General features: G+C 52.2%; 2 protein-coding genes across 8 annotated transcripts; one reads left to right on the forward strand and one right to left on the reverse strand.

Annotated features, from left to right (window-relative positions):
* Nucleotides 1–617: 617 nt before the first annotated feature.
* On the reverse strand, nucleotides 618–791 carry CTXND2 (cortexin domain containing 2). Its single transcript, XM_070951248.1, has one exon. It carries the CDS (start codon nucleotides 789–791, stop codon nucleotides 618–620), a length of 174 nt encoding a protein of 57 aa, XP_070807349.1.
* Nucleotides 792–2,293: 1,502 nt separating this feature from the next.
* Nucleotides 2,294–19,002, forward strand: ARNT (aryl hydrocarbon receptor nuclear translocator). 7 transcript variants are annotated; one of them, XM_070951542.1, is made up of 23 exons: nucleotides 2,294–2,381; nucleotides 5,915–6,011; nucleotides 6,157–6,201; nucleotides 6,848–6,892; nucleotides 8,655–8,699; nucleotides 10,336–10,549; nucleotides 11,223–11,436; nucleotides 11,543–11,642; nucleotides 12,067–12,132; nucleotides 12,431–12,516; nucleotides 12,680–12,756; nucleotides 12,894–13,028; nucleotides 13,688–13,762; nucleotides 14,319–14,470; nucleotides 14,848–14,952; nucleotides 15,199–15,309; nucleotides 15,407–15,482; nucleotides 15,561–15,684; nucleotides 15,798–15,897; nucleotides 16,093–16,255; nucleotides 16,575–16,734; nucleotides 17,205–17,341; nucleotides 17,842–19,002. In XM_070951542.1, exons 1-23 carry the CDS (start codon nucleotides 2,357–2,359, stop codon nucleotides 17,929–17,931), a joined length of 2,442 nt encoding a protein of 813 aa, XP_070807643.1. In that variant the 5' UTR covers nucleotides 2,294–2,356; the 3' UTR covers nucleotides 17,932–19,002. The 7 variants fall into 7 exon arrangements, with proteins under 7 accessions (XP_070807643.1, XP_070807645.1, XP_070807647.1 ...); XM_070951544.1 differs by having other exon boundaries at nucleotides 16,096–16,255; XM_070951546.1 differs by lacking the exon at nucleotides 14,848–14,952.
* The last annotated feature ends 554 nt before the right edge of the window (nucleotides 19,003–19,556 follow it).

Raw genomic sequence — 19,556 nt, forward strand, 5'->3', positions numbered from 1 at the left:
TGCTAATCATCTGCCTCCTTTTGCCCAACCTCTAGCAGCCCCCACAAATGGCCAAGGAGGTTATAGCCCTGGACCTTCCCGGGAGGCTGTGAGCAAAGGAAAGAAGGCCATGCTATTAAAGGACGGTGCCCTTGGAGAAGATTACCAAGAGCCTTCGGTCTAGCAGGAAAAGCCCAACTGAGTCATCCTGGATTAAATCATGACTGAGAAGACGACCAGGAAGCAGAAACTCATGTACTCTGGGTGTGGGGTTACAAGCAGACGATGGAGCCCAAGTGTCTGCCTCCGTTAAGGAAGTCGAAGACAGCAGAGAAAGCAGAATTCCCGGTCAATTTTGGATTACCACAGACAATCCCCACCTAAGTCTTTCAGGCGACCAATTTTCCCCGTTGGAAAGGGAGGTTGTGTGTGAACAACAGTCCCCAATCTTATCAATTTGGCCCTGTGTTTCCTGCAGGTCGCACGGAGCAACGATAAACAGAATAACGAGTTGGAAGGGACCTTGGAGGTCTTCTAGTCCAACCCCAAACCCAAGATAGATTTGTAAGATTAGGGATCGCAATTTCTTTTCCATCTTCCTGGACTCTCACCACTCCTTTCCGTGACTGTCAGGCGGTTCAGTCCAAGGGTTCCTCCTGCCAGGTGGAGGTGGGGATGGCCGTGTAAGGATCCACAATCAGCTTGGCGCACCTCACCATCATGGCCAGTAGGAAGAGACCCATCAGGGAGAGGAAGGTGAGGCAGATGCCTTGGTCCACGTCCACAAAGGGCTCCGTTGTGGGACTTTCCATAGCCTGGATAGCGCTTGGTCTGCTATTTTCCAAAGCACCGGAAGGCCAGACAAGGAACAATGGATGGAACTGACCAAGGAGAGATTCAACCTGGAAATAAGGAGAAATTTTCTGACAATGAGAGCAATCAACCCATGGAACAGAAGTTGCCTTCAGAAGTTGTGGGAGCTTCATCCCTGGAGGCTTTCAAGAAGAGACTGGACTGCCATCTGTCAGAAATGGTGTAGGGTCTCCTGCTTGGGCAGGGGGGGTTGGACTAGATGACCTACAAGGTCCCTTCCAACTCTGTTAATCTGTTAAATCTGCTTGGCACCAACCTGGTCAAAAGGTTTCCAGCAGACAGAGGGAAAATCTGAGTCCGAGGCTCAAGATTCAAAGAAACGGGGTCCGTGCTGCGAGAAACAAGGCTGGCCTTGCAAGGAAAGGGATGATTCTTGCTGGAAAGAGCCAGGGATCCACTCCGATCGACAGGGAATCCACACCTGGCACCCCAAGGGCCGTTCCTTGCCCTTCCGAAGAGCCCGGGGGGCTGCTAGTTGGCCTTGGCTCCAGGCCACGCCAGGGAAACTGGTCTGCGCTGCTGAGCTGCTTCGGCTCCTCCGAGCTGCCCCTGGAAATATCATGAATACTTCAGAAGGTGGGGCTGCAATACGGGATCACGTTTCTTGCCGTCCCTGCAGAAGAGAGAGAAGGAGATGAAGATGGTCTCTTTGGGGGAGGGGGGGAAATCTGTTTTCCTCCCCCACTGCTGTCCAAGGAGGGCCCAAGCAGGTCTGGTGGGATGAGAAGTTTGGACAGTGCTCCTGAGCATGTGCAAAAGGCCTTCCGGCAATGGATTCTCCCCTCCCCATGTTTGGGGGTCCGTCTGGATCTTGTTTGCTGGTGCAACTGGACAGAAAGCAAAGGAGGGAGGGTCATGCCTTCCGACAGAGCCTTTGGCAGCGGTGGCCATAATCTGAGGACTGGACACGGTAAAGGAGGGGAGAGTTTTGGGCTGGACTACAGCTCCCATCATTCCCCCACCAGCCCAAAGGATCCCTGTCCTTGGGGCCTGCAGAGCTGGGCTTTGCTCCCAAACTTTCCTAAATAAGGAAGCACCAAGTGTGTTGGCCCAGGATGATGGGGGTTGTTGTCCAAGGGATCCATTAGAAGGGGAACGCATGGTGCACACAAAGCAAGTTGTATTTTACTAGGTCAAGCCAGAGGGTTTAGGCTGGGGTAAATGGGCCCTGTAGTGGTGGGCAGGGGATGATGGGAGCCGTATCCCAGCCCATCCTTTGAATGACAGCGGCGTGACGCGGGACCTTTAAAGCGACGTCACCAGCTGGCTCGTGACGTCACCTTCGCCCCGCCCCCTTCCCGTCGCTCAAGCGTCCCGCGGCATTCCTTTTCACCTACTTCTGGGCCACGCCCCTCGGGCGGTTCGAACCAATAGGAGCTCGCGTTGACTCCAGCCACCGCCCCCTTGGCCCCGCCCCGGCAGGGCTCGCCCGCTGCCGCCATCTTGGACCTGGCACTAGCGAGGGGCGGCGGAGTCCGGGCGGGGGTCGCCCGCCTGTGTAGCCATGGCAACCGTCGCCGCAGGGCAGGGTGAGTAGGGGGGCTTGGGGGAAAAAGGGGTGGTCTTAAGAGGGGGCTGTGGGGGCTCTTGACCCTCCTTGCCTGCTGCATCCCAGCTGGGACTCCCTTTCCCATCTTTCCCAGCCAGCGTCCCCGTGACTCTTCCACACCCACCTTCCCATCCTCCCCAGCCATGGGTCCCCATCTGGGGAGACTTCCAGCTCCATCATCCCCTTTCCAGAAGAGCTGGGGTGCCCCAGAGGCTCTGGAAGACAACTCCCATAATCCCCAGCCGCCGGGCCAAGGCTGGCTGAGCCCCATGGGCTGTCCGGGCACAGGCAGGACAGTAGGAGTGGTCACCCCCTGCCAAGGGCCAGAATAGCCATGCATGGGGCTAGACTGCCCCCCTGCATTGCTTGTGGGGCGGCCCTTGAAGACAGTCTGGAGCCTCTCCTGCCAAGGGCTCCTTCCAGCCCCTGGGCAGGATCCCAAATCCCATCGCTCCCAGCCAGAGCAGCGGTGGCTTCCTGGTCCTCAACATGGGCAGGACCCTGAGTCCCATCACTCCCAGCCAGAGCAGAGGTGGCTTCCTGGCCCTTTCCCCCGTGGGCAGGATCCCAAATCCCATAACTCCCAACCAGAGCAACAGTGGCTTCCTGGCCCTTTTCCCCATGGGCAGGATCCCAAATCCCATGGCTCCCAGCCAAAGCAGCGGTGGCTTCTGGATCCTTCTGGAGGGCAGCCGGTCTGGCCGGAAAGGCTGCTCTGCTTGATTAAATCTGTGTTGTCCTTGAAACCCTGATTGCAAAATCTGGGTTTTTTTCTTTCTTTCCCCACTACTTGGAGGAGGTGGGGTCAGTTGCAAAATCCGGAGGGTTTTCTTTCATTCAGGAGACAGCGAGTAAATATCCTTTCAAGAGTTGGAGTTTTCCCATTGTGGGCAAAACTTGAGTTTTGTTTTGGGCCAGAATTAGAGAAATGAAAGAGGGAGAGTTGCGTCTTTCCTGTACAGGCGGTCCTCGACCTACGACCACAGACAGTTGAGCCCAAACTTCCTGCTGCTAAGTGAGACCTTTGTTAAGAGAGCTTTGCCCCATTTTACAACCTTTCTTGCCGGAGTTGTTAAGTGAATCACTGCAGATGTCAAGTTAGAAACACGGTGCTTAAGTGAATCTGGCTTCCCCGTGGACTTTGCTTGTCAGAAGATTGCAAAAGGGGATCACGTGATCCCGGGATCCTGCAGCTGTCCTAAATATGAACCAATTGCCAAGCGTCTGAATTTTGATCGCATCCCGGAGATGCTGCAACGGTCATAAATGTGAGAAATTAAATTATATATCTGTAAAGGAAGCCCAACTTTCTACTTCTCTAACCGGCCCCTTTGTCGACCTCAGAAACTCTTGCCAGGAACTCGCAGGGAAGCATAATTCATTGGTAAAACGCCCTCAGCGTGCTCAGCAAAACTTTTATCAAACTTTTCAATAATTCTTCGTTCTCTTAGTTACTGGAACTCGGAGGTGGCTTTCGAGATAGGATCAACTTTGCCCTCGTTTTTCGTGATTCAAACTTCCTAGAGAGGAGCCCTGTGAGATAACGACACCCCCAGCCGCCTTGGTATAGAGAATTATTTTGGAAATTCTTAGGAGGAATACGTCAGCGTTTGGCTGGCCTCTGGTGTTTTGTTTCTGATGTTTGAGAAAACAGACCCTTTTGCAAATATACTCGTCCTGGAAAGGAGCTTCAGATCTTTTCGGCCGCAGATTTAAAGTCCCAGGTTTGACTGAGCATTTGTAGGTTTGTTTTTTTAAAAAAAAAGTCTTTTTGCCCTCGTTGTACCGAGGGCAAAAAGAGCTGGAGAGGTTGCAGCCACAGGGAATGAGAACTAAGAACTACCGTGTTTTATGTTGAAAGGGTGGTTATATCTAGGACTTATTGTTATTGCAAAATTGCTACTCTAAATGCTTCTGTTTTCATATTGAAGTTCACTTTTGAAGCCAGGGGAGTCTGCCTGTAAATATTTATCGTGAAATGTAGCAAAAATAGATCTTTTCTTCTCCCTCTTTGGCATTGTCTGTGCAATCGAGGTATTTTCTCTCAAAAGTCCAAATCTTGCTTTTTTTTTTTTTTTTTCTGCCAGGAAATCAATGAAGTTAAAATCCTTCTCTGGGAAGAAATTGGGTTGTTTTTTTTTTTTCTGTTTATAGACATTCTAGGAAAATTTGGTGTGGGATCTCTTGTGTTCTTCTGATGCCAGATAGTTTTTCCATCTTTTTAGCTGCTTAAAAAAAAAGGGGTGGGTGGGGGGAGCAGTTTCTAAAAGGGTTTTAGGTGGTTCCCCTAATTTGTTTCTTTGCTTTTGCAGTCTTTGCTATTTCATTAAGTTGGGCCTTCTTTTGCATGGGGATCTTTTGGGGGCATTTTCTGGCCAGCAAAGCCGTCTCCAATGTCCTCCGTTCGAATTGTGTTTTCCTGCTGCAAAGTTCTTTCATCTGTGCGTCATAATTCAGTGCAGAGTTTGCAGTGTTTTGTCTTTTTTCCATGTGGCATCAATTTTCTTCCTCAGATTCAAGTGGAGTGGAGCAAGCGGTTAGTTTTATCGAAACCTCAGGGTCTTTGTGTCTTTTCTTCATTTCCATGAAGAGAATGGGTGGGATTCTTTCTGTACTCGAATGGTTGACAAAAAAGTTAGATGTTGCTTCAGATATGGTTTAATCACCATCATCATCATCATCATCATCAGTCACGGGTCTCTCATCCTTTCCCCTCTTAGTGCAATCTACTGAATGGAACCACAGGCTGATATCAGACTGGGTTTTTTCTGCCTATCAAGTCTGTAATGTCTTTATGGGATCTAACAACTGAAACTGTTCAATTAACTTGTATTTTTTAGTTTTCTGGAGAAAGAATTAGTCTTGGAATTTGTTTCTGTATGTTTGAGATGTAATACGGGTAGTCCTCGAGCTTACAACCACAATTGAACCCAAACATTTCTGTTGCTAAGCGAGACATTTGTTAAGTGAGTTTGGGCCCATGTTACGACCTTTCTTGCCATCGTTGTTAAGTGAATCACTGCAGTTGTTAAGTCAGGAACACGGTTGTTAAGCGAATCTGGCTTCCCCATTGACTTCACTGGTCAGAAGGTCACCAAAGGGGATCCCTTGACCCCGGGACACTGCGACCGTCATATATACGAGTCCGTTGCCAAGCGTCTGAATTTTGATCACGTGACCCTGGGTGTGCTGCAGCGGTCATAAATGTGAATCAGTTGTTCTAGCATCTGAATGTAAATCACATGGCCCCTGCAATGTGAAAATAAATGTGAAAAATGGTCATAAGCCATAAATTGCTTTTTCATTGCCGTTATAACTCCAAATGGTCACTAAGCAAACGGTTGTAAGTCGAGGACTACCTGCATTTGTTAGGATTTTAATGTTTTTATAAGCTCTGGAAGCAGCCCAGAGTGGTTTCGTTATGAGTTGAGTGGTAAATTCAATAAATAAACAGCCAGCCCCTCCGAAAGGGTTCTTGCTGTTGCCCACCGTCCCGTTTCTCCGTTGTTCCAGAAATGGCATCGGACGTTCCTCCCTTGGGAGCAGCTTCGGGCACGTCGGGATCAGCCGCAGGAAGCCTCAGCCAGAGAAACAGCAAGCGGAGGACGGGGTACGTTAGGAAGGGTTAGGGTCCCTGGGGTTCTGGCCCTATAACAGGGGCAAAAGAAGAGGAGGGCCTTCTCTCCACTCAAGGCTGGGCCTGCCCTGAGGGGACTTCGCCCGCCACCCCTAATTTTGTTGCTGTTGCATTTTAGGCTCGAGTTTGACGAAGATGGCGAAGGGAACAGCAAATTTCTCAGGTGAGCTTTGCTTCCATTGGCAAGGAAGTCGGGATCGACACAGGCGGAACCGAAGAACAGAATTGGAAGGGAGCTTGAAGGTCTTCTAGTCCAACTCCCTGCTCAAGCAGGAGACCCTATGCCAGAGGTGGGGAACCATGACTCTTTTATGACTTGTGGACTTCAACTCCCAGGATTCCTCAGCCAGCTTTGCTGCTTTGCTGGCTGAGGAATTCTGGGAGTTGAAGTCCACAAGTCTTAAAATTGCCAAGGTTGGAGGCCCCTGCCCTAGATCGTTACAAACAAATGGTGGTGCAGTCTCCTCTTGGAAGACCTCGAGTGTTGGCGCACCCACAACTTCTGGAGGCAAGCTCTTCCACTGATTAATTGTCAGGAAATTCCTCCGTACAGAATAATGAGTTGGAAGGGACCTTGGAGGTCCTCTAGTCCACCAACAGGAAACCCTGTCCAGTCTCTTCTTAAAAGCCTCCAGTGACACTCTTGGTAAAACAAGCGCAGGAGGGAAACGACCGGCTCTTAAGGGCAGCTCAATTCAGAGAGAAGTGAAGGTTTCAAAAAACCTTATGCCAGGAAGCTGGGATTTTTTTAATCTGTAAAAATGCACCCCGCTGGCCCTTTCATGGCATCCTTCTCCTCCTTCTTCTAGATGTGAGGATGACCAGCTCTCCACGGACAAAGAGCGGTTTGCTAGGTAAGAATTTTCGCACTGCGAGGAGAAGCGCCTCGGGGGATCCCTTGAGCCTCTTCTGCGAAAAAGCAAGATGGCCTTTTCCGTGTTTGAATGTAAGCAGGACTCCTTCCCCGATTCTTTGCAAAATATCAGCTTATTGGAGTCCAATCTGGCCTTGAAATTAAGCCGAGTTAATTAAACAATGCAGGAGCCTTTGATATTTCGCTACCGTTTAATATTACGCATCAAAGCTCCTGGCTTTTCCAATTGCGAAGCGGTTGGCTGGAGAAAGAGAGCGACCGCTGGTATCCAGGTGTGTTTTTATCGTTTATGATTTGCTAGCACCTTGAATGTAGCTCATTGTAAACTTCTTCTTTTTTTTTTTTTCCTCTTTATTTGTCAGTTTCAGGAATTCGCTTGGGATTTTGCTTTTATTTTTATTTTTTTCCTGATTTCTGCATAGTTGCAGCTGGGCTTGCAAATCAGCCACCAAGCATTTTGAACCTTTGTGATGTTTTTAGTTGTCTTCTGTCATTTGTTTTGCTACCCGTTAAGACGCCCGTTGAAACGTTCAGCAAATAATAAAAACAAAATCTAAATCTCGAGGATGTCCAGCAACTGCAACAAGGCAACAGCCGGGCCCTTGATGTGAAAATGGAATTGTGGCCGTAGCCCCTGGAGCGTTGTTTTTCAAGCGTGGCAGCTTTTAAGAGGGGTGGCCTTCAACTCGTGGCTGGCTGGGGAATTCTGGGAGTTGAAGTCCGTTCCTCTTAGAGCTGCTGAGGTTGAGTAAACGCTGCATTAGAGCAGTGGTGAAATCTGAACCGGTTTACTACCGGTTTGCTGGCTGCGCATGCACGCTGCGTGCCAAACGCACACAGCGCATGACTGCGCCCCACGCACCAAATGCGATGTGTGCGCACACACAGTGCACACCAGAAGGAGGCATGTGGTAAGTAGAACAGTGCTTTTACGACCGAATAGGTTGTAAAAAAATGCTTTTAAAAGTAAAAAAAAAAAAAAAAAAAAAGGCTCTGAAGATCGTGCGCCGCAGCTGTGATTGTCAGAGCCTTTTTTTTACTTTATTAAAGCATTTTTACTACCGGTTCCAGAGAACCGGTAGTAAAAAAATGCTTAAAAAGTTAAAAAAAAAAAATTCCGGTGATCGCCCGTCGCTCACCTGATTGGAACTTTTTTTTTTACATTTTTTACTACCGGTTCAGGTGAACCGGACCGAACCGGGAGCATTTCATTCCTGCCTTAGAGGCATAAAATCAACTCTGCTGAGCCTGGCACTCAAACGTCTGGGTCTTATTCAACAGTCTTCTTTTCTGTTTTACACTGGAAGAATTCTGGTTTTCTCTTGTATTTTTCTGAACGGAAGGGGGGCTTTCATCCTTTTGGGGCAGGGGGCAGAGTTTGTCCCCCTGGTTCAGAGCCGTCCTCCTGAAATAAGTTTCTCTGTGGCTGAAAAGCAGCTTCCTTTGCACAACCTGGCTCCCTCCGTGCTCCATCCATCCATCCATCTGCCCCTCCCCTCCCTCTTTCTCTCGTTTCTTCCCCCCCCCACCTCTTTTCTGCGCTGTGAGGCTTGGCAGCCCTTGCATGGAGGGTCTCTTCTCGGGCTGTCGGGTCACGCCAACCCCTTCCTCTTCCGTTGGGCTTCTTCCGGTGAGAATCAGGACTGGGTTCCCCCCCTCCCTCTTTCTCAGCCTCAGAGGCCAAACTCCCCCATCCACCACCCCTCTGAAGTTTTAGCTTAGCTCACCCATTTTATTTCTAGGTCTGATGACGAGCAGAGCTCAGCGGATAAGGAAAGATTGGCCAGGTAGGAAGACAGAGGTTTGGATTCTTCGCGCATGACAAACCACAGTTCGTTCACTTCCCCTTCACCCCCCCTTCTTCTGCTTCCCATCCATCACCCTTATAGTCTCCCCTCCCCCCCCCAGTCACCTTCCCCGTTTTCTTCCTTAATCAAGGGCTGGAAAGTGGACAGAGAGTTTGGGGAATAATCAGCCGCTCGGTTGATACGAGAAGCTGTGAAAAGCCGGCCAGGAAGGGTAGCAGGCAGGACCGCAGCGGTAGCAGAAACGGTTGGGGGTCTCCTGGGCTCATGAAAGCCTCCGGGTCTCCCTTGGAGGGTTAAGCGGGCCAGAGAAGGGGGGGCTGCCTGGGTCAGTGACGCCGCCATAATTCCTGCAGAATTGCTTTTCAAATGCTGGCCATTCTCAACTTGCGACTACAGTTGAGCCCAGCATTTCCGTTGCTAGGCAAAGTAGTTTTGCTCCATTTTGCGACTGTCCTTGTCATTGTCATTAAGTGAGTCGCTGCAGGGGTTCAGTTAGTCACATGGTTGTTAAGTGAATCTGGCTTTCCCAATGACTTGGCTGGTCAGAAGGCTGCAAAAGGGGAATTGGGTGACCCTGGGGGACGCTGCAACCGTCATAAATGCGAGTCAGTTGCCAAGGTTGGAGAGAACCTGCCGTAAAGCACCCCAGGACTCCCATTTGCCCCTTCTGCCTCCTCTTCTCCATTGCCCCCTTAGTCCAGACACCCCCTTGCCCCCCATCGCTGGCCCAGGAGAGCGGAGATTTCCTCCTTCCAGAGCAATCTAAAATGTTGTGCTTTTTTCTATTAAAAAACACAACAACCCATGCAGCCTTTTCTTTCTTCACTGCGTCATCCACCCAGATCCATCTTCCATTCCATGCTTCCAGGTCCTGGTTTTCTTACTGACTAATTTCTCCCCCCCCCCCCCTTTGTTGGAAAGCTTGTACAGCCTTTTGAGGGGGTGTGTGTGACAATTCTGCAGCAACCAGAGCTTCTGCAAAACTTTGCTGCTGCAAACGAGGTTTTTGCTCCTGGAGGGATGCAGAACCTTTTCTTCTGTCGAAGTGTGTCTCTACTAGGCCAAGATACTAAACCTGGTTTGGGGGGTGGGGGCGGGGGTTTCTTTCCCCCTCCCCTCCCAAGTCGTGATGGTCCTTTCAACACCAAGGCAGTGTGTATGTCCTCTTCCTGCTCCATCGTATTGGCCAGAAAGGAAGGAGGCCTGAATAGGCTACGATCTGCAGGTGAAGGTAGAAAGAAAAGCAGGCACGCAGGGAGTGTTGAGTGATAGACTGCCTCTGTTTATGGAGGCTCCATTCACAGACCCTGTTGGACCTCCAAGCCCTTTCTCTGAGCTTCCCATAGGCGGATGCCTCTCCGTGTTTTATTTCAAGCAGAAGGTTGCAACTCTCCTGGAAATCTTTTCTGCTTTTCTCTGTCTGCATGCCCGGCACGCATCCTCTTTCCAAGCCTTAACACCTTGTGGTCCTCTTTCTGTTCTCCTTTCTCTGCTCCCCACCTGTCAGTTCTCTCCCTCTCCCTCTCTCTTTTTTTTTTTGCAAGCCCGTAAAAAAACTTCCTTTTTTTTCCTTTGCAACCGGCCTCCCTTTCTCTCCGCCTCTCTCCATCCACAGGGAGAACCACAGCGAGATCGAACGCCGGCGCCGGAACAAGATGACGGCTTACATCACCGAGCTCTCCGACATGGTGCCCACCTGCAGCGCCCTGGCCCGCAAGCCGGACAAACTGACCATCCTGCGCATGGCCGTCTCCCACATGAAGTCGCTGCGGGGCACCGGGAACACCTCCACGGATGGCAGCTACAAGCCATCTTTCCTCACCGACCAGGTCTCTCTCCTCGGCGTTTCTGGGGAGGGGGAGGAGGGACGGTTGTGCGTTTGTAATCTCCGATGTCAGCAGGGGGAGAAGAAAAAACTCTAGCAATGGCACTTCAACTTATATAACGCTTTCTGGTGCTTTCCAGCCCTCACTAAGCAGTTTACTGAGTCAGCCTCTTGCCCCCAACAATCTGGGTCCTCATTTGACTGATCTTGGAAGGACGGCAGGCTAAGTCAACCTTGAGCCGGTCATGACTGAACTGCTGACAGTGGGCAGAATTAGCCTGCAATACTGCATTTTAACTACTGCGCCACCACAGCTGAATTTGGATTTCAATTCATTGGTGGAACAGCTTCCCTCCAAAAGTTGTGAGCGCTCCAAAACTGGAGGTTTTTAAGAAGGGATTGAACAGCCATTTGTCCAGAATCGTATAGGGTCTCCTGCTTGAGCATGGGGCTGGACTAGTAGACCTCCAAAGTCCCTTCCAACTCTATTATTTTGTTATTCTGCTCCCCTTTGCAGAGCTCCATAGTTCTGCTTTGAACCCGTGGCTCGTGTCCATGGTGCAGCCAGCGTGCAGGGGAGTTGGCAGCCTTGCATGCCCACATCAGAGGGGGCTCCTTGGCCCTTTGACGCCACAGCCTCCGCCCTGCTCTCCGTTTCAGTTTCTCTCTTTCCACAGGAGCTGAAACACCTGATCCTGGAGGCAGCCGACGGCTTCCTCTTCATCGTCTCCTGCGAGACGGGCCGGGTGGTTTACGTCTCCGACTCGGTGACGCCCGTCCTGAACCAGCCCCAGTCGGAGTGGTTCGGCAGCACCCTCTATGACCAGGTGCACCCCGATGATGTGGAGAAGCTGCGGGAACAGCTGTCCACCTCGGAGAACGCACTGAGCGGTAGGTTTTCCCCGGCTGAGACGCGGGAGAGCCGACGGCTGGTTCTCCTTCTCGGCTGCTGGAAGCAGCCCGGTCCTCATTTTGTGTCTTGGCTTGGCTTCCAAAGGCCGCATCCTGGATCTGAAGACGGGGACGGTCAAGAAGGAGGGTCAGCAGTCCATGAGGATGTGCATGGGGTCCCGCAGGTCCTTCATCTGTCGGATGAGGTGCGTTGGAAGCCGGCTGTTGTGCTGAAGGGGGCAGCGTGCTTCATTTAAGCCAGGGGTGTCCAACCAACTTTTAAGATGGGTGGACTTCAACTCCCAGAATTCCCCACCAGCAGCCCACCCTAAGACGGGCCACGGTTGGACACCCCTGGATTAAGCATGGTTTCTTTTAACCACCATTCAACAGGACAAGACTGTGCTGCTTTGCGGCCAGGGACTGGCAGTTTGGTCAGCAGAGGAAAGGGCTTGTGTCACACTGGCCAGGATGCCTTTTTGGGGGGTGGGGAGGGGCTCAGTGAGCCCCTGCCAGTTTAGCCAATCCGTGCATGGGAGGCCTCTGCAGGCAACATATCTCGAGAGAGGCTGTCCTGGCAGAAAGCTGAAATTCGGAATATATATTTTTTTTTAATCCCTCGTTCTGCAGATGTGGGAACGCAACCGTCGATCCCGTCTCCATGAACCGGCTCAGCTACATGAGGAATCGGTGCAGGTAAATAGTGGGGAGGGAAGAAAATTACGGAGGATGAAAATGTCTGTTGATCGTCTTTTTGGGGGGGGAATGCAGAGGCATTGGGGGGGAAGAGCAGAGGGTCCCCCTTTTTTTTTCTTTGAAAGGGATTGCAAAGGAAGAGGGAGGGGCTTCAGTGCTATTTGGGGGTTCATTTGGAAAGCGACAGACTGGCAGCTTTCTGATTTCAAAAGAAGGACAGGTGTGTTTGGTTTGGGGTTTTGGTCACTTTTCCCGCTGGAAGGTTTATAAAACCTTGTCAAATCTCTTCTCCTTCCAGGAACGGGCTGGGTGCCATCAAAGAGGGGGAACCCCATTTTGTGGTCGTCCACTGCACAGGTTACATCAAAGCTTGGCCACCGGCAGGTAACTCGCCTGGGCCTCCCCCCACACCTTGACAGTCGTGCCACGCTCCCGTTGCCTGGCTCCCCCCTCCCCTTTCTGACATTTTACAATTATTTAAAAAAAAAACCTACCTCTGGAAGCCAGTTGGCTTGAATCGGTTCTGAATTCAAATCCTCTTTCCCAGGAGTTTCCCTGCCCGACGACGATCCAGATTCTGGACAGGGCAGCAAATTCTGCCTGGTGGCCATCGGCAGGTTGCAGGTAGGCTAGAGAGGTGCACGGCTGTGTGGGGCTTGTTCCCCCCCCCCAAACTCTCCCCAAGCTCCTTAGGAATAATCGGTCGCCCGGAGGCTAAAACGCCCCCTGAATTCACTGGGGTTTTCTCCCCTCCTTCCTAGGTCACCAGCTCCCCCAGCTGCGCAGACATGAACACCGTATGTCAGCCCACCGAGTTCATCTCCCGCCACAACACGGATGGGCTGTTCACCTTCGTGGACCACCGCTGCATAGCCACGGTGGGCTACAAGCCCCAGGTAGGGTCCCGATGCTGGAGAAGGGCTTTTCCACAAAGTTGGGGGCTTCTGACTTAGACCGGAATTGAGGGACCCCAGGTTTGCAAGGAAGGGGCGTCGGAGGGTGGTGGAAGCAGCCATGGAAATGCCTGAGAGGGGGTGGGGGCCGATGGGGAGATCAAATTTAATTTCATCTAAGGAGCACTGGAAGATCAATTATGTATCTTTTAAGAAGAGGCTTTCTTTGGGGGGGGGGTGACAGACCCATAAGTGTTTCGTTGTCTTGCTTAGTGCGTTTGGTCACTGCTGGATCCAGAATACTCTTTAAAAAAACTTTTTAAAAAAATAGGGCACTTTAAAATGGGTGGGTTTCAGCCTCCAGAATTCCCCAGCCAGTATGGTGGGATGGGGAGGGGAGGTGCGTGCGTGCGTGCTTCTATTTGGCATCTCCCTGAACAAAAGATGCCTTATTAAGAGGAGGGGGCCAAAGGCTACGAATACCCCCAAGGCACAAAGGGGCTTCTGAAAATCTGGGTTTCTCTCTTTGGAGAAGCAGCATTTCTCTGGCCAAAGCAAGAGAAAATACTGCCATGTGTGGCTAGGCAGAGCTTCCCCCTCCATGCCCCCAAAGGATGGAGGGAGGGGCCTGGTTTATAAACGGTGCCTCTCCTCTGTGCTAGGAGCTCCTGGGGAAGGACATTGTCGAATTCTGCCATCCCGAAGACCAGCAGCTGTTAAGGGACAGCTTCCAGCAGGTAACCCCACCGCAGGGCAGCTTGATGTCGGCCATCAACAGAGCTGGGATTGCCTAATGGGTGTCCAGGTTTAGAACAGAGGGCTTGGAGAGAGTGAGAGAGAGAAGGGGGCTTGCAAAGGGTCCATAACACGGCATTCCACCCCATAACCATCATCACCCACTCCGGCCTTCCAGGCGCCTGTTGAAAGGCGGGCCCAGGAGCCACCAAATCTCCAAACTGTTGCCAACTTGCCAAGTCTCCAAACGTGGCCACTTTTAAGACTTGTGGACTTCCACTCCCAGAATTCCCGGCTGAGGAATTCTGGGAGTTGAAGTCCACAAATCTTAAAGTAGACCAAGTTTGGAGACCCCCACTTCAGGAGATGGAGCGCTCTGCCTTGTGAGTCCAAGAGACTCAATTGTCTCTTGGGGCCCCTCGTTTTAGAGCGAGATGGCAGGACATATCCTCCCTCCCCCCCCACATTGGCCCTTCCGAAGGCCGGGGGGACCCCTCAGGGCTTTGTGAGTCAGCCCCAGACCCTCGGCATCTGATGGGGTCCCATCCCTTCTTCCAGGTGGTGAAGTTAAAGGGCCAGGTGCTGTCCGTCATGTTCCGTTTCCGATCCAAGAACCGCGAATGGCTCTGGATCCGGACTAGCTCCTTCACTTTCCAGAACCCCTACTCGGACGAGATCGAGTACATCATCTGCACCAACATCAACGTGAAGTACGTACTCAGGGTGCCTCCCCCGCCCCCTGCGCCCACCTTCCCCTCGAGGAGGAGGGCTTTGTGATCGTCTGCTTCCCCCACCCCCCAACTCCAGGAAAATCACCCAACAGCTGCCATCCGATCCAAAACTGGGGGAAGAACTTTAGTTCTGCAGAGACTTAGCCTTGCTTCTTTGCAATTGTCGGGCCTGCTGTGATGTCAGGGCGAGTGGGCGGGACTTTCTCATGGGGAGGGGGAGGGTCAGCCAGCAGGAGGGGTCCCTCGGCCTCCTGTCACCATTTCACGGCTTGAGTGATGCGTAGAGAGAGCAATGTGGGTTAATTGTTGCGGCCTCCGGAAAACCAACCATCTCCATCCCCATCTCCATTGTTTAGCTTCAGGGATGGGGCGGGGAAAACAGCCACACCCGAACCAAGAGAGGCTGGGAGAGTCTGTAGACCAACCGACGGGGGCCAAGTTGCCTCAGGAGCTCCCCAAGGGTGAGGGTCTTTCTGGAAAGGCAGAAGAAGCATCTCGGAGGGCACAGAGGGGCTCTTTGGGAATTGCTTGACGTTGATGACTGGTGTCCTTTGCAAAGCTGACTTCCTTGGGTTTCCTTCCGAGGGTTTTAACTCCTGGGTGCAAAAGCTCCATTCCCCCTCCACCTTCCTTGGGGTGGTCTCTGTCTCCGAAGGGGCTGCCTGCCTGTCCACCTGTCCCATCGTTTTCCTTCCCCTTCCCTGCAGGAATGTCAGCCAGGACACCCGCCCTGCCAGCTCGAACGCGATGCAGAGGCCCCAGCTAGGCCCCAATGTCAGCCTGCCTTTGGAGATGGGCTCGGGGCACCTGGCTGCCAGGTAAGAGCCTGTTTCGAGGGCTCGGAGGTCCCTGGGCCCGCTTCTCTCTGCACCCACCGCCCCGGGCTGTTCCCTAATCTGAGTCTCTGCCTTTTAGGACACAGCCAGCACAGCCGGCGGAGCTAGATGTGGTTCCTGGGAGAGAAAGCTTAGCCAGCTACGAGCATCCGCAGGTAAGGGGGCCGAGGGGGCCAGGCGCTGCTGTGGGCAGGAAACACAGACGGTGGGTAAATATTTCTCTTTCTCTCCAGGCTGCTCTTCAGGCCGTGAGTGCCTCTGGCCCCGAGCACAGCAAGCCTCTGGAGAAGCCCGAGGTCCTCTTTGGCCAGGAGCGAGACCCTCGCTTCGGCGAGATCTACAGCGGCATCAGCCCAGGTGAGGGGGGAGGGGAAAGGCCTCTTTCTCGCCCTCTCCCTTCCGTGGGACGGTTTCCAAACTATGCCTGTATCAAACATCCCCTTTGGGGTCTCCCTCTCTCTCTCTTGCAGACCAGACGAAGCCCATTTCGGCCAACTCGGTGCCCACCAGCCAGCCCCTCTTCGCCCCAGGAAACAGCTTCGGGGCTTCCCGCCCAGCTGAGAGCTTCCGGTAAGGCTCGGAGACCTCCTCCTTTCTTCCACCACGGCTCTGCCCTTTACGACGAAGCAGCCGTTCTGGCAGAGCTGCACCCTTTGTTCCCCAAGAGGATGAGAATTTGGGGGGTAGGTGAGGAAGGGGCGTCTCCTTAGCATTCGGATCTCCCAAGCAGGGTCTTCCTTCCGCTCTGCTTTTCCCTCCCGATAGCAGCAGCAGCAGCCTGGCACCCCCAGTGAACGTCCTGCAGCCTGGCCGGGCGCACTCGACCTCAGCCGGACCCATCCTGGCCCATCTCTCTCGCCACGCCAGCCCCAGTCAGGTCTCTGGAAGCGCCTGGCCTTCAGGATCACGTCCGCCTTTCACGGCCCAAGTAATTTTCTCTTCCTTCGGCTGTTCTTTCTTCCTCTGTATCCCCGCGCCCCAAAAAGTGTGCCTTGAGGTCAAGGGTGAGAACGCCAAGACCTGCCTCTTCCGCTGCTTTCCTGCTGACCGGTGGCCTCTCTTGTTGGGGGCGAGTCCTAAAACTTCCTTGAGGGCTTTCTCCGGAGCGTGGGGTCCCTCCCAGCGTTGCCCCCTTCCCTTTCCGGGGCTTTGATTTGGGCGCTTCTTCACCTTCCTTCGGCCTGAGCTGCTCTCAGAAAAACCAAACGGCAATTCATCGCTTCCTTTCTGCTCTTTGCCTTCTCCAGCCAGCAGCTTCCCAGTCAGTGAAGACTCGCCCCCCCTCTTTTGCCATGGGCAGCTTCCAGGCCACGCCGTCCTCCTTCGGCCCCATGCCGAATCCCGGTTCCGCAGCCTCGCCAGCCGGAGCTCCCTATCCAAACCTTGCCGGTCGGAATGCCCCTTTCGGTAAGTCCCTGGGCTGCCCTTGGAGCCCCCAGCAGGCTTTGGCCTCCTTGTAGCTGTGATGCCTTCGCGGTCAAATCGTTAAATGAGCTGCTTTGGGGAACTGGGAAAGGACCCCAGAGGCCATTTAGCTGTGCCTTTCTGACCCAGAGCCAGTTGTTGAAAAGGGCATCAAAAAGCCTTTGTCTCTTGCGGGTTCTCCTTCCTGCCTGTCAGCCTTTCCAGATACACCAGGCAGGAAACTGACCAGATGAGCTAATGCTCCTTTATAAGGCCGCATGAACAGAAGCGTTCAAGTTGGAAAGTCCCAGTTTCCCACCGTCTCTTTCTAGGGAGGATCCCTCCTGAGCCTCTTTCCCGCCCATTGTGTAGTGGTGGGCTCAGCTGTCTCTTCTCTAAATGTTCCCCGGGTGGCATTTCCTTGCTCTGTCTCCCAAGGCCTGTCTTTCTCACCGACTGCTATCCTTCCTCAGCTGCTGGAGAGAACGGGCAGAATCCCGCCCCGTTCCAGGCGCGGACGGCAGAAGGAGTCGGCGTTTGGCCACAGTGGCAGAGCTCAGGCGAGTCCCATGTCCAGCAGCAGCAGTCTGCCCAGCCAGAAGTCTTCCCGGTGAGTTAGCTGACCAGTGGAAGGATTGTACAAGAAGTCCTCAATTTACAACCCTCTGTTTAGCGACGGCTCGAAAACAAGATGGCCCCAGAAGAAGTTACAATGGTCACACCACAACCACCACAATACTAGCACTATGACAACCAGTTCACCTTTATGAAGGTTGCAGAGTCTTGCCGTCATGTGATCACAATTTGAGACCACCTAGCCTGGTTTGCTTAACAATCGGAGTTTAAAAATGGTTGTAAAATTGGGTCTGATGACTTGCTTAAAGACCGCATCACTCAGCGACCAAAATTCTAGTCCCAGTTGTGGTCGTAAGTCGAGGAATGAGAGCAGATTAGAAAAACGCAGATCCTTTTTACAGCTCGCCCCGCCTCGTGCGTTGGTGGTCCCATCTCTTGGACCCTTCACAAGTTACCCCAATTTAATCGCAGGTCTTATTTTATTCCGGATTATGCTATGGCTCTTTTTATTTTTATTTTTTTTTGACTTTCCAGGATATGCTGTCTATGCTGGGGGAACAAGGAACCAACTACAGCAGTGAAGAATTTCCTGAACTGAACATGTTTCCGCCCTTTTCGGAGTAAGCGAGGGAGATGACCTGCCCCTGATGGGACATTATTCTGTGTAGCAGTGTGGAGACGGGTCTCTTCTTCACTCCCCCTGACCCTTTGCAAAGAGCCCCCAAGTCTTCCTGTGGGGGTGGGGGAAGAGAAGCCTCAGGGGGGAGTTGCGAACACAGGCAGGCTGAGGCTGTTATCGCCCCACCAAATTTCTGGGACTGCCCAGGAAGACCTTCCCTCTCTGCCAGCCCATGTCGGACGTTAGTTGGATTTTGGAGACCCTCCGAGACGTATTCGGGTAACCTTGGAAGGAACCGATGGGATCTATTTTTTCCCCCTTCGACATCCAATACGGGAAAAGATGCTTGGGAAGGCAAATGGTCAGCAAGGGTGTTTTTTTTTTTTCCTCCAGTCTTGTTTTTGTTTTTAATTCTACGATGTAATCTTTTATACCTACCTTGTATTCTCATTTATACACATTGCGGGAGCCGAATTTTGTCGAGAGGCTCCTGCTTCGTAGGCGGTTTTGTGACTTGTGAACCAGGGAGAACTCCCCGCCCTGTGTTTCTTCCCTGGCACGCTCGCACACACGTGTCTCTCTTATCTCTCTCACAAGCAGTATTAATGAAATGCGTCCGTTCTCTTTGTTGGTTAGCTTGTCTTGCCACACCTCTTTCAGGACATGTTGTGCTCTGCGCTTGGAGACTGTGCTGGCACAATCTTCATCGTGAAAATCCCCTTTTGGGGGTTTGCGATTGACAATCATGGTGGACTGCCAGGAGAAAAACGGTCCCTGTTTTAAAATAATGTTTAGAGCCCTGATTCGGGGAGGGGCTGTCCCATTCTCGGAAAGTAGGGAAAGGATGCTGATTTAATCCTGGAGATGGTCAAGGAAGCTGGTTGGCACCTTTTCAGAGCTGGTGCCATTGGGACTCGGTTGGTTGGTGGTTCTCCGACCTGGGTGATAAGCATGGGTCGGAGTGCTTTCCGGCGCCCCCTCCCTTCCCAATCTGTGTGTGAAGCCCTTTTTCCTCTTTTCTTGTATGTACTTTCCCACGGGGACACCTAAAAGCCATAAAAATTGCACAAAGAGTACACGGTGTTTTGTCTTCCTTGAGATCGCCAAACTCGTGTCCTTCCTTTCACCGCCAGAAGTGAAAGGCATGGATGGTCCCTAAATCAGGTTTTCCAGCCATTGTCGTGCAGGTTTTATTTTCTTTTTTTCATTCCAAAGAAAAGAATATTTTTCTCCTCCCTTCATGGAAAGCTTGTCAATTTCTCTTCCCCCCCCTCCCCCCAATACACCCAGGGAGTAGAGAGCAAACATGTTCCTGAAATGGGCACAAGGATGGCTCTTTTCAGGAAGTCTGGGTAGACGGGGGCCGTAATCCTGCAGCTGGCCTCTCAGGCGTGAGCATGCCTCTGGATTAAAAAAGAGAACAAGCAAATTCCTAGTCCTAGTTCCATCCATTGGCAGTTAGCATGGGAGCCAAATTGGGCCCTTTCGTGTCCCTAACAATACGGTAGAGTATTGCTGGATAGAGAGGTTTGACCAGCTTAGCAGGGCTAGTTTTCATTTCTCCAAGCTGAGGACATCTTCTCCAGCTATCTGTTCCTCCTCCCGCGTCCAGCAAGCAAAACCTAACCTG

This window comes from Pituophis catenifer, unplaced genomic scaffold (genome assembly GCF_029215685.1).
Source record: "Pituophis catenifer annectens isolate HBS135680 unplaced genomic scaffold, rPitCat1.0.hap2 SCAF_10, whole genome shotgun sequence".
Lineage (NCBI taxonomy): Eukaryota > Metazoa > Chordata > Lepidosauria > Squamata > Colubridae > Pituophis > Pituophis catenifer.